The sequence below is a fragment of the Sarcophilus harrisii genome, chromosome 1 (assembly GCF_902635505.1).
Source record: "Sarcophilus harrisii chromosome 1, mSarHar1.11, whole genome shotgun sequence".
Classification (NCBI taxonomy): domain Eukaryota; kingdom Metazoa; phylum Chordata; class Mammalia; order Dasyuromorphia; family Dasyuridae; genus Sarcophilus; species Sarcophilus harrisii.
This window is the reverse complement of record NC_045426.1, coordinates 181382913-181395215: the sequence shown is the minus strand read 5'-3', so window position 1 is coordinate 181395215 and position 12303 is coordinate 181382913. Positions and strand designations below refer to the sequence as shown.

The 12303-nt window shown below is 32.0% G+C and overlaps 1 protein-coding gene across 1 annotated transcript in view; it reads left to right on the top strand.

The window, feature by feature from the left end:
• TMEM161B (transmembrane protein 161B) overlaps window positions 1–6778 on the top strand; it is a 97357-nt gene extending 90579 nt beyond the window's left edge. The window contains exons 10-12 of the mRNA XM_003759855.4: window positions 1311–1485; window positions 3680–3776; window positions 5441–6778. Of these exons, the coding sequence (XP_003759903.1) occupies window positions 1311–1485; window positions 3680–3776; window positions 5441–5718 (550 nt within the window). The 3' untranslated portion in view covers window positions 5719–6778. The remainder of the gene's footprint in view (window positions 1–1310; window positions 1486–3679; window positions 3777–5440) is intronic.
• Window positions 6779–12303: the final 5525 nt, after the last annotated feature.

The following is a 12303-nucleotide window of genomic DNA, read 5'->3' as shown; positions in this document are numbered from 1 at the left end:
TGGCAAGCAGTCCTATATATGTTGAATATGACATAGTATATCCTAGATACAATGTATGTGTTCAGATCCAAACAGTTTTCTTGTTGCACAGGGAGAATTGGATTCAGAAGGTAAAAATAACCCGGGAAGAAAAACAAAAATACAAACAGTTTACATTCATTTCCCAGTGTTTTTTCTTTGGGTGTAGCTGCTTCTGTCCATCATTGATCAATTGAAACTGAATTAGGTCTCTTTGTCAAAGAAATCCACTTCCATCAGAATACATCTTCATACAGTATTGTTGTTGACGTATATAATGATCTCTTGGTTCTGCTCATTTCACTTAGCATCAGTTCATGTAATTCTCTCCAAGCCTCTCTGTATTCATCCTGCTGGTCATTTCTTACAGAACAATAATATTCCATAACATTCATATACCACAATTTCCCAACCATTCTCAATTGATGGGCATCCATTCATTTTCCGTTTCTAGCCACTACAAACAGGGCTGCCACAAACATTTTTGGACATACTGGGCCCCTTTCCTTCTTTAGTATCTCCTTGGGTATAATGTAGAAACACTGCTGGATCAAAAGGTGTTAACAAGTTTGATAACTTTTGGGGCATAATTCCAGATCGCTCTCCAGAATGGTTGGATTCGTTCACAACTCCACCAACAACATATCAGTGTCTCAGTTTTCCCGCATCCCCTCCATCTATCATCATTATTTTTTCCTGTCATCTTAGCCAATCTGACAGGTGTGTAGTGGTATCCCAGAGTTGTCTTAATTTGCATTTCTCTGATTAATAATGATTTGGAACACTCATATGAGTGGTAATAATTTCAATTTCATCATTTGTAAATTGTCTGTTCATATCCTTTGACCATTTATCAATTGGAGAATGGCTTGGTTTCTTATAAATTAGAGTCAGTTCTCTATATATTTTGGAAATGAGGCCTTTATCAGAGCCTTTAACTGTGAAGATGTTTTCCCAGTTTGTTGCTTCCCTTCTAATCTTGTTTGCATTAGTTTTGTTTGTACAGAAGCTTTTTAATTTGATGTAATCAAAATTTTCTATTTTGTGATCAATGAAATCCTAATGTTGAGGGCATCAAATCACTCTTCAGAGTTGTTCTTCTTCAGAGTCTGACTTTAGTATCTCTGGTCAATTAAGGGAACCCCATTACAGATGATTCTGCTGAAGAATGTTAAAGGTTCTACATACCACTATCCTCCTACTCCCCAGGGTCCTTATTTGCTCAGGTATCCACAATGAAAAGTAACTCCATTGACCTTTGACAACACTTTATCACTTTCTTTGATCTGCAGAATGACAGAAGCTACATTTGATACTGTGAGACTCTGGTTGATACTCCTGCTGTGTGTGCTGAGATTGGCTCTGATGCGTAATCACCTTCAAGCTTACCTAAACTTAGCCCAGAAGTGTGTGGATCAGATGAAGAAGGAAGCTGGTCGAATTAGTACTGTTGATTTGCAGAAAATGGTAAATATGATGCAATGAGGCAATCTTCTTGTTAGTTAGAAAATAGCATTCAATTCATTTATTACCCTATTCCATGGGTTCATTTTCTTTTCTGTATGCACAATGGAATTCAATTTATCAGGTATTTATTAAATGCCTTCTGTATGCCAAGTCCTGGGCTAGGCACTGGCAGGGAGTGCAAAGCCAAAGGCCAAATAGTCTCAGACTTTAAGGAGCTTGCTTTCTATCAGGAGAAAACTGCACAAATTATTAAATTGCATACACAGGCGCACACACACATACAGAAAAAATATAAAGTCACTTTTGGAAAGGAGAATGCACTCACCTGGGAAGATGAAGAAAGGACTTTGATTGGAGGGGAGGTGGGAAATGCCATTTAAGGAGGAGGAAGGATTAATCACCCTGTCCTTCACAGTTCATCATCAAATGAACTAAGTAAAGAAAAAAAAAAATGAAGAAAGTGCCAACTTGAACAAGATGCTCTTTCCAAGCCTCACAGTTGCTAGAGCCTTCACCTCTGCTCCCATCTGTCTTTATATATATTACCTATTTATGTACTTAGGCCTTTCCCAGTGAGAAGATAAGTTTCTTAAGGAGGAAGGGTCATTTGCACTTTATATGAAGTTTTAATACTCATCATAATTTCTGGCATGTAGTGTTTAGCAAAATACTTACTGATTGTCATTTAATTGAGATATCTTTTGTAAAGGAAATAAAATAGTGTGAAATTAAATCATGAGAAAACCAAACAATAGATAGCATTTTCAAAGTCATCTTGCTGTATCGATCACAAAACAGGAAGTTAAACAGTTTAAGGATCTGATTTCATCTCAAGCATGGAAACGTCTGTGTTCATGGGAGCCTTAGAAACAAGCAGTCTCTGAGAATCTCTATTCCTATAGTGACAAGAAGTTGATGGTATGTGATATTACATCCTATAAGTGAGAACCAGTTCCCAAATACTCAATTCTACCAGGGATTTTTTCAATAAATAAGAACAACTTATTTTCTGATACTTTTTACAGTTAAAGTCATAAATGAAAATCATTAACTTGATTTCTGTGGTAGGTAATAGAAAAACAAAAGCTTTCAGTTGTTATTCCTAGTTCTATCTTCAATGATTTTAAGTGTCTTAAGATATTGAGCCTATTAACACTATGCAGAATAGGTTTTATCTGGGCTTTATGACTTAATGAAGAGTATTTGCTTTTAGGGTTAGAATTTTTTTTCCCTATTGTGCTGTTACCTGAACACCATAAAAGAAATATCTGATTTATAGTAAGAAACCCAAAGGAGAAAAATTGTGAGTAATTCATTCTCTCATCTCATGGGGGAAAAAAGAAGAATAAACGATTCTCTCTTTTTGAGTCTTCACCTCCCCCTATCCCCCTATTAACAGTTATATGAATCCTGGACTCTTTTAGAATCAAATACCTTTCCCTTCCCCACCCCCCGAGGTCTTTTCTTTCATTTTAATCACAACTTGACCATCAGGAGTAGTTTCACCTAAAATAATAGACAGCTGGGTGGTTCAGTAAGTAGAGTACTGAGTCTAGAATCAGAAGGACCTGAAGTCATCCAGCCTCAGAGACTGCTATATGACCCTGGGCAAGTCACTTAATCTCTTTGCCTCAGTTTCCTCATCTGTAAAATGGGAGTATAACAATCACCTCTCAGGTTTGTTATGAAGCTCAAATGAGCTCAAATTTACAAATATTTGTAAAGTCCTTAACATAATCCCTAGCATATAGTAGGTGTTAGGAAAAATTTTGTTTGCTCCTCCAGAGTTGAATTGGGTCTTTACAGAATGAAATGTTTACTTTTTATAGATAGTTTTACATGGCATTTTTATTGACTGAAGATATCATTAAATCTGATTTTGGGGATACCCACTTTCCCATTTTGTCCATAAGAAAAATAATTAGTATTTAAAATGTTATTTAACTTTTTATATATTTTTAAAAGCCTACACAAGAATTTGAGATCTTTTTAAACAGTTGGATCTTTTTGAAGCACAATATTTGAAGCAGTTGTAATATCATGAAAATTTGTTAGAAATGGTGCTTCCTTCTCATGCAAGGATTGATCACATTTTAAGGAGCTCAGCTAAACTGATGATCATATTTATAAGTCTAATGTGATTGTATTAAAATTCTTTGCATTTTTAGTCACTCAAGAATTTTGTTGTTTTCAGGTGGCGAGAGTGTTTTATTACCTTTGTGTAATTGCACTGCAGTATGTGGCACCTCTGGTCATGCTGCTCCATACAACCCTACTTTTGAAAACTCTAGGTATGCATGCCTCGACAATGAAAATAGTGATTTTTTTGTATTCAATCTTGCTGTGTTGGATTAGTAACACACTGACATGTAAAATATGAAGAGTGTTATAAAGCACCCATCTCAAAAATGCTTGTAAATCTAAAAAACAGGAATAACTTTTAGCACAATCGTTTCTTCTGCTTGTCTTTGAAAATTCAATATCATAAAGTTTTAAAACTTCATGCCTAACTTATTCTCCAGGTTTTGTGTTTAGATTTTTAAGAGGATTATCAGTCAACCTATTCATTCTTCAATTTTAAATGAATTCATCGATCAAACTCTGTTATATATTATTCATTTCTGTTTGTATATAGCAAGAGAATAAGTTAAACACTCATCCCTTGAATTAAGTTGCTGTTAATATTTTTAGAAATTTAACAGCTGTTCTATCAGTACTGACTCTCACTCTACAGAATGTTCATTTGAACTGTTAGCTTTGTTGTCTCATTTGTACACTTCATTCTAGAAAATTTCTGGGGGAAGGATTGCACTAAAAGTGCACTAAAAAGTGTAAAGTCTCCCTAGTGTCACGTCCCCTTCCACTTGATTCAAGAATTTTGCTAGTTAGATTGATAACCTTTTATCTGACAGATTCCTCAGGAGATGTGTTTGGGAAGATTAAAAGTAGCCACAAGTGCTATGTGAATGCATTTAATAGATAACATGGAAAATCTAGAGATAAAATATAAAAAATAAATATAAATACAAAATAGGATGTTTGTATGATGAAAACTTTCTGAAAATTATTATTAGCCTCTAGATTTGACATTGCTAATTATTTCTTTTTCTTTAATGTTATTGTGATATTGAGAGTTTGTTATAAAATAGTAAGTACTTTTAAGAAGCCATCTAATCTGTCTTCTGCCTTACATATTCTGGTTAAAGATATGATTAATTAAAAACTCTGCATTGTCAGTGTTTTGTGATCAGTCAACTTCTGACACATACTAGTTGTTTTAGTCTGATCAAGTCTCTTAATATCTGTGGATTCTTTTTTGTCATCTTTGAAGTGGGGATGGCAGTGCTTGTGGTGGCTGTTTCATGCGGTTGTTATGAAGGCCAAATAAAATAATAAATGCAAATTATTTTTTAAGTTATAAAAGAATATAAATGTCAGTAATGACCATTTTCAGTATTATCATGCCGTTCTCCATTAAGAAAATACATTTTCATTATCTTACCAGATTATATTACAATCTAGAGGATTGTAGAGTCAGAGCTGGAAAGAACCTAGAAGGTCATCTAAGTCAAATCCTCTCATTTTATAAATGAAGAAAGTGTGAAAAGTTTTCAAGAGTTTAAAGATGTTAAATGATTTGCCCCAAGCTTGTTAAAAGTCAATTCAAAAGAAGATTTTTTTTTAAATTTTTTTTTTAGATATTTTTACTTTTGATATCAGATTACAGTCTTGTCATTTACTCAGGTTCAATAATGATTTTTATCAAGGAAATGTTACTGATTGCTATTTGTTTTAATTTTATGTTCCACATCAAGAAAAATCTGATGGCAATTTTTCAAATTTAAATTTTGCAAAGTTTGGCTAGAGAATTTTGATGTTCATGTCTCACTTTAAAAATCAACACTTTGTGAACCTCTTCCTATTTATGTTTCAGTTATTAATTTGGATTTTACAGGTAATCATTCCTGGGGAATCTATTCTGAGTCTAACTCTGACTCTCTAGTGGAGGACCATCCATTCTCTGGTTCTATTCACTCTGAATTACCATCTACTGATGAAAAAATGAAGGTAACTGTTACTCAGATAACAATGGCATTGGGCAGCCTAAAGACCATCTTTACTCCTCTGCTCTTCCGAGGGCTCTTATCATTTCTGACTTGGTGGATTGCTGCTTGTCTCTTTGCCACAAGCCTTTTTGGACTTTTTTATCACCAGTACCTGACTGTGGCATGAACTAATCATCTAACAAAGACAGCAGCAGCAAAAGATAGTGATGGCAACTTAGTTAGGAGTCCATGTGCCTTTGAAGAAACATCTAAGGAAAATCGGAAGAAATCAGAAAGACTGAAGAAAAATACATATCATCCAAGTAGCTTCTTCTTCTTCTTCTTCTTCTTTTTTTTTTTTTTTTTTTTTAAATGCTTCTTCTGTCTTCTCAGGGTGAATTAATGTTTTAATGTTTAAAATCACAAGTTGGTTTGTTAATTTTCTTATGTAAATAGTGAGTAACTATTGAATCTTGGCTGTGGAACTGTGACTTTTTTCCTTTCTATATATGGACAAATATATATGCATCTGTGTGTGTGTGTGTGTGTGTGTGTGTGTATACATATGCACACATATATACATACAAACATACATATACATTTACTAATGTGAGAGGGCTATTTAAATGTTTATGATCACTTTAGTTTACAGAAACACTCAACTGTCCTTGTTTGAGTTCAGTCATTGTCTGATGCCTTTGAATGGTATTAAGGTACTGGTAAAATTAATGGTGGCTGCCTAGAGAACAATCTTGAAACTGAGCCATACTTGGGGGGGAGACAAGGGAGAAAAAAATAAACTTCTGTTGGAACTGTATTAGTTGCTCTTCCAGATGAATAACAGCAACTACAACAAATCCAACAGAAAAGAAGAAACAGCTGCTGTATATTACAGCAAAGGAAGCTGTAGTATTTTTTAATTTAATGGAGATGTAAGTGCATAATACCAGCAAGTATTGCTGCCTCAGCATAGCAGGAATTGTTATTGTTAAACATACGTTGTCTCAATCTCTGCAATTTTTTTTTAATGGCCATATGAACAATAATTGCTTTTGAGTCTCACAAATTTGAATAGGCCTCAATTTCTGGAGTTTTTTTCCCCATGTTATCGGACAAATTTATCTTAAATCAGTATAAAGATTTATCAACACTGATCAAACTTTTAAAAATGTTTTAGTCCTGCTGAATGCATATGTGTATTGTACATATTATATATTAGATATATAATATATTAAAGTTATAAAAGATGAATTTAGAGAATTCTTATTTTAAGTTGCTTATTGGATATCAAAAGGTGATTAAATAGAGGTACATATGTTTCTAGAAGTTTCAGGCTTGAATGAAAATTCAAAGTCATTTTTGAAAGTTCAGCAGAAAGCTGTTGATTTGTACTTCCTCTACGACACTTAGATTCCTAAAAATGCTTGGGACTTCTTAGTTGTAAACTCTACTAGTATACTGTAATTCTTACTCTGTCATTTCTTGTTTTCCAGAGTAAAATCTTCAGTACCCTTTATATTATGACCAATAATAAAAATTTCATTTGAATCTTTATAAATAAATATTCCTAAAAGAAATAAATAGGACTTTTAAAAATGACTTATCCTATAGTTTCAGAAGCAAGAAATAATCAGATATTTGATACAGATTTTAATTTAGTTTTGTTTTCTAATACATGCAAACACATGAACATGATGAATTTGAATATTTAAAACTTAAAATTCAGAGTTAGGAATTTAAAGATTTACATGGGTTGTTATTATATAGTGTGATTAATTTTTAAAACAACTTTAAAATAAATTGGACATCTTAAGGAGAGTTATCACTCCAAGCAGCCACCAAGGAAGATCTATAGTCTAACAAAGTTACTACTGCTCATGTTATTTCTGTAGTTTTGGAATAGTCATCAAAACCTGCACATATAATCTTTTTAATATTTTCAGTGGTATAAAAGTTTTCACTTTTATGAGTGATTTTGATTTTGGAAATAGCCAAAGATCATTTGAAGCTAAGGTTGATGAGTAAAGTGCATACTCAATCCTAGGTAGTTCAGTTTGGGTCCACAGTAAGATATGACTAAGTAAATAGTGAAATCGATTTACCTTTGTATTTTATAAAGTGCCCCTGAAAGCAGTTCCTATTGGAGAAATCCAAAATTGTTCTTTGAGGGGTACCCGTATTCGTGACTTAAATGTATAACCTCTTAAGGTTATGAAGAAGGAACATTTATTTAGATGTATAACTTGACATATTTCGTAAAATATCAGTCCTATTACTTTAAAGTCATGTCTCCTATCTGCCTCTCTAAATGTCATTAAGGATTTAGGGATAATTCCTTGTGTTTATTGAACTATACTGCTGCCATATTTTTGCGTGTGTGTATGTGGGTGTGGATGTGTGTATAAGGAAATGTGTTTGAGTAGTTCTGAATTAAGAGGGCATAATAGAATTTGTTGTTGCTTTTATAATTTTAAGTTCTTACCAAAGGTACTACTTACTCCTCAGTTTTTAAAATCTGTACTATGGAATAAAGTACAGAAAGAAGAAAAGATCTCTTCATAAATTGAAAGAAACCACATTTTGTATAATCTCATTATTTCAGATGGATACTTATAATTTTTTAAATATTCATATGATTTATTTTAAAACCTATATTGTACCAAATTTCTAAGCTACAAATTTTGCACAATTCGCAGATTACTTCAGGCAATAGATATCTATTCAGTTCTAGAACAAATTCTTGACGAAAAATTTTTGAGAGTAAATTAAGGATAATGATTGCTAGCTAGAAAGTTTTCAAGGGCTCATAGCAAGTAATATAACTTTATGGGTGCAAACGTGTGTGTGTATCTTTAAAGAAGCTTGTAACATCAGAGTTAAATCAAATTTTTATTTCTGGAGCATTGGTTATTTGATTATCTCAAAACTTGTGTAGAGAAAATTAAACTATTAGATTATTCTTAATTTCCGGATTTTCTTTTACCTTATTTTTTTTTCTATCAGACTTTTTTCTCACTGCTATATGCTGAGTAAAGTATTTTTTAGTGTACTTGTGTGACCATAGTGAATAGAAACACTTAAAATTCTATATTATATGACTTGGTGAAATTTTCCCCACAGTTGTTTCAAAAAATTGCAACAAATACATGACAAAAATTTATATATAGGAGAAATGATTCATTTTTCATTTCTGATACAAACTAACAATAAAATGATTAGCAACATTTTTCCTTGGGTTATGATTCAGAAGAAAATGAAGTTGATAGGTTCAGGGAAAAGGAAATAGTATTAATTATGGAGCTACATTTTGTTCTTGTAAATAGAAATTAGATACTCTTTCCAAATATAAAATTTTGACATTCTCAGAAATCATCTAGTTTCTCAATCTGGTAGACTTTCTGAGACCATCTCATAATTGAAAATTTTCTGTTATGGTCTTGTAGCTCTGTTCAGCAAAGTAAAATTTTTGAATGTGAATCATTCAGTATCTTCATGAAGCTTTAGTTGGCTTAAAGAATCAGATCCAACCATACTTATGATCCTATCCCATTGTTTGAACTCAATCTCAAATAGTCACCCAATTGCAGCTTTTTTCTCCCACTAATAACATTATATTTGTGCTTTAACTTTTTAACTAAACTCATGGTGATGTGAACACTGAATATGACCATAGAGCTAATAACATTTTTCATACCTTTTCTTTAAAGAATTAATCAATGATTTCCCTTTATTCTTGACTGTTTCTATTTATGTACATTTCTTAATCACAAATTACTTTTAAGTTAGGTGAAGCTTTTCTTCATGTGGAAAGAAACAGTAGAGAGTGGATTAAATTATCTCTAAGGTATCTTTTGGGACACTCTAAAATTCCAAATCTGATATGAATTTATCTGGTTTGATAGTAACTTGAAGAATATTTATATGTAATAATACTATGTATTTAGAAATGTCTGCTGACTATTTTTTTTCAAGTTGTGTTTTTTTTTACTTATTTATTTATTTAATGGGTTTTTTCCCCCTAGTTACATTCAAACAATTATTTTTTTTACATTTGTTTTTAAGATTTTTGAGTTCTAGATTCTCTCCTTATTCCCACCCACAATTAAGAAACCACATATAAAGTTATACAAAACATTTCCGTAAAAGTCAAGTTGTGAAAGAAAACCCTTGAGAAAAATTAAATTAAAAATAAAAACCTATAAAGAGAGAATGCTTCAGTCTATATTCAAACACAATTCCTTCTTTGCATATGGATTGGATTTTTCATCATAATCCTTTAAAGTAGATTATGTGGATGATTGTACTACTGAAAATAGCAGTCACTCACAACTTGCTGACCATATTTCTTAGTGAACATTTATTAAATACGACTTGAAAATGATGATATATCAAATTTATACTCAAAAGTATTTTTTACCAAAAATAATTACTTTGGGGTAATTTGGGATTGCAATTTGCCATCTTTGTTATGCACATGGTCATAGGACTTTATCATCTGATAGGGAAAGAAATGATTAATACAGAACACAGAAGTCATATTTATATTAATTTATCATATCTTCGAAAAAAAATCTCTTCTCACCTCCCTCCAAAAAAAGGCTGGTTATTTTAAAATAACAAATTATGTAAATTTAACCACTGAAGTACATTTTCATTGAATCAATTTCAATTTAATTCAACTGATATTTATTAAACACCTATTAAGTACACTGTGATAAGTACTTGGGATAAAAAAGATAAAAACAATACTCCTGCCCTCTTGGAGCTTGCAGTCTTTTGGGAGTTACCACAGGGACATAGATTTGTGTTTGTCTTCCCATCTAGTGTAGTGCTTTGTATAATAAGTACATAATAATGATTGACTGGTTACCTAAGGTAATTTCAGGAGCCTTAGAGGTAGCACTTTAAGGATGAGGTAGTACCTGACTTAAGCTTTGTGTGAAGCTAAAAATTGTCATGTGTTTTGTCATATGCTATTCAGGTTAATTGAAATGCTATTTAAGATATTGTTATGCATATTTGGGTTGCATATTTGAAACTGTTATGTGACTGTGGCAAAAACCAATCCTGCTCCTATTGAGAGATGATCTCTTATCTGACAAATTAGCATGCACTTTTTAGAAAGGTTATCTATGCCCACAAGAAGCTCTGAGACTGGAGAACCTTTCTGCCATGTTTACTTCCCAAATCCATTCAGTTCAGTAAATACATTAAAACATTTACTGTGTTCTAAGTGTTAAGAATGCAAAGATGAAAAAAATCAGGTCCTGCTGTCAAGAAATTTATATTTTATCAGGACATTCATGGTTTTCAAGAAGATTTTTCAGTTAAAGAAGTAGGGGATTTGAGATGAGAAAATTTTGCCTCAATTAAAATGGTTCAAATGACATTAAAGACTCTGGTGTGGGAATCTAGAGAAATCTTTATGAGGGAGTAATTTTCCATTTTCTCAAGCATTAACAAAATGCTGGTGGTATTATATGCCTTTCATGATTTTTTTTTCCAAGGGAGGGAGATATCTTCAACTTTTTTTTTATTTTATTTTTTAAAAAATATACTTTTTTGATAGTCTTTAAGGAAAGAAATTATAACTACTACTTTCCCATATTGTCTGATTCAGCAAGCAGCTGCTGATGCCATTCGTTATCTTTTTCACACTGCATCATACCAAAGAAATTATCTTTTTTTTTTTTTTTTTTTTAATTCCATTCCTCTTTTTTTACTATGAAGCATAGTGGTTAGTGTTTTCTTATCAGAGTCAGTAGCAGCAAGTTAAAGTATAATATCTGAATCTAAAATTTCCTTTACTTCCTCCAGAAATTTCCTCATGCTACCCAGTTACCTGTTAATAGATAGACAGGTTTTCAAGGAAGTAATTAGAAGAGACTAGGAAGACTTATTAGTTGGTAGAGGAACCTTGACTCCTATTTTCTTAAGAACCTGATGCAGATGCCAAGGGAAGTGATAACTGCAAGAGCCAGTTTATTTGTTTGTTTTTCTGGACAAGTTGGAACCTAGAAGCTTATCTACTCTTCATATATATATATGTCATCTTCTCTATCAATCAAAACAAAAGTATTCTATAAGCTACAATCTTTGTATTTTTCCTTTCTGGATTTAAATTAAGAGAACATAATGAGCCATATGTATATGTAATTATATTCAGGATATAACTTATTCTTGAAAGGTATATTAATAATATCTGTATAGTCAGCTTTAATTTAGTCAATTACTGCCCCATAGTAATAATACCCATTTGGTCTGAAATTTTAACTACTCAAAATGTATAGATTACATAGTGAAATTTCTTACTCACCTTTGGAAACTAACTTGATGTTTATTGAAATTATTAGAATGCAAAAGTTGTATCAATGATGCATATGCCATCATTATTTATGTCTTGCCTATAAGATGAATGTATTTATTCCTTGTGTTATCTATGCAATAGTAGCAAATCAGATGGATGGCTTAAATTATCAGTTAAATTTCCAGAGGCTGTTTTAGTGGCATTTAAAGAGTGGAACCCATATATCTGGTACCTTGTCATTTGCCACATCTGTTTTGCAAGGTGCTAGTAAATTTGAGCTATGTTAAATTTTATTTTCTATAAAACTTAAAATATGAAGGTAACATAGTATCCAGAGTTTTCATATATGTTCATTGGAATACATTGCTTAATTTAAATTCAAATTAATAAATATTAGGCACTTGTTACATGCAAAGATTTATTCCCTTAAGTGACTTAAAAAAAGTATTTTCCCAGAAAAATGTG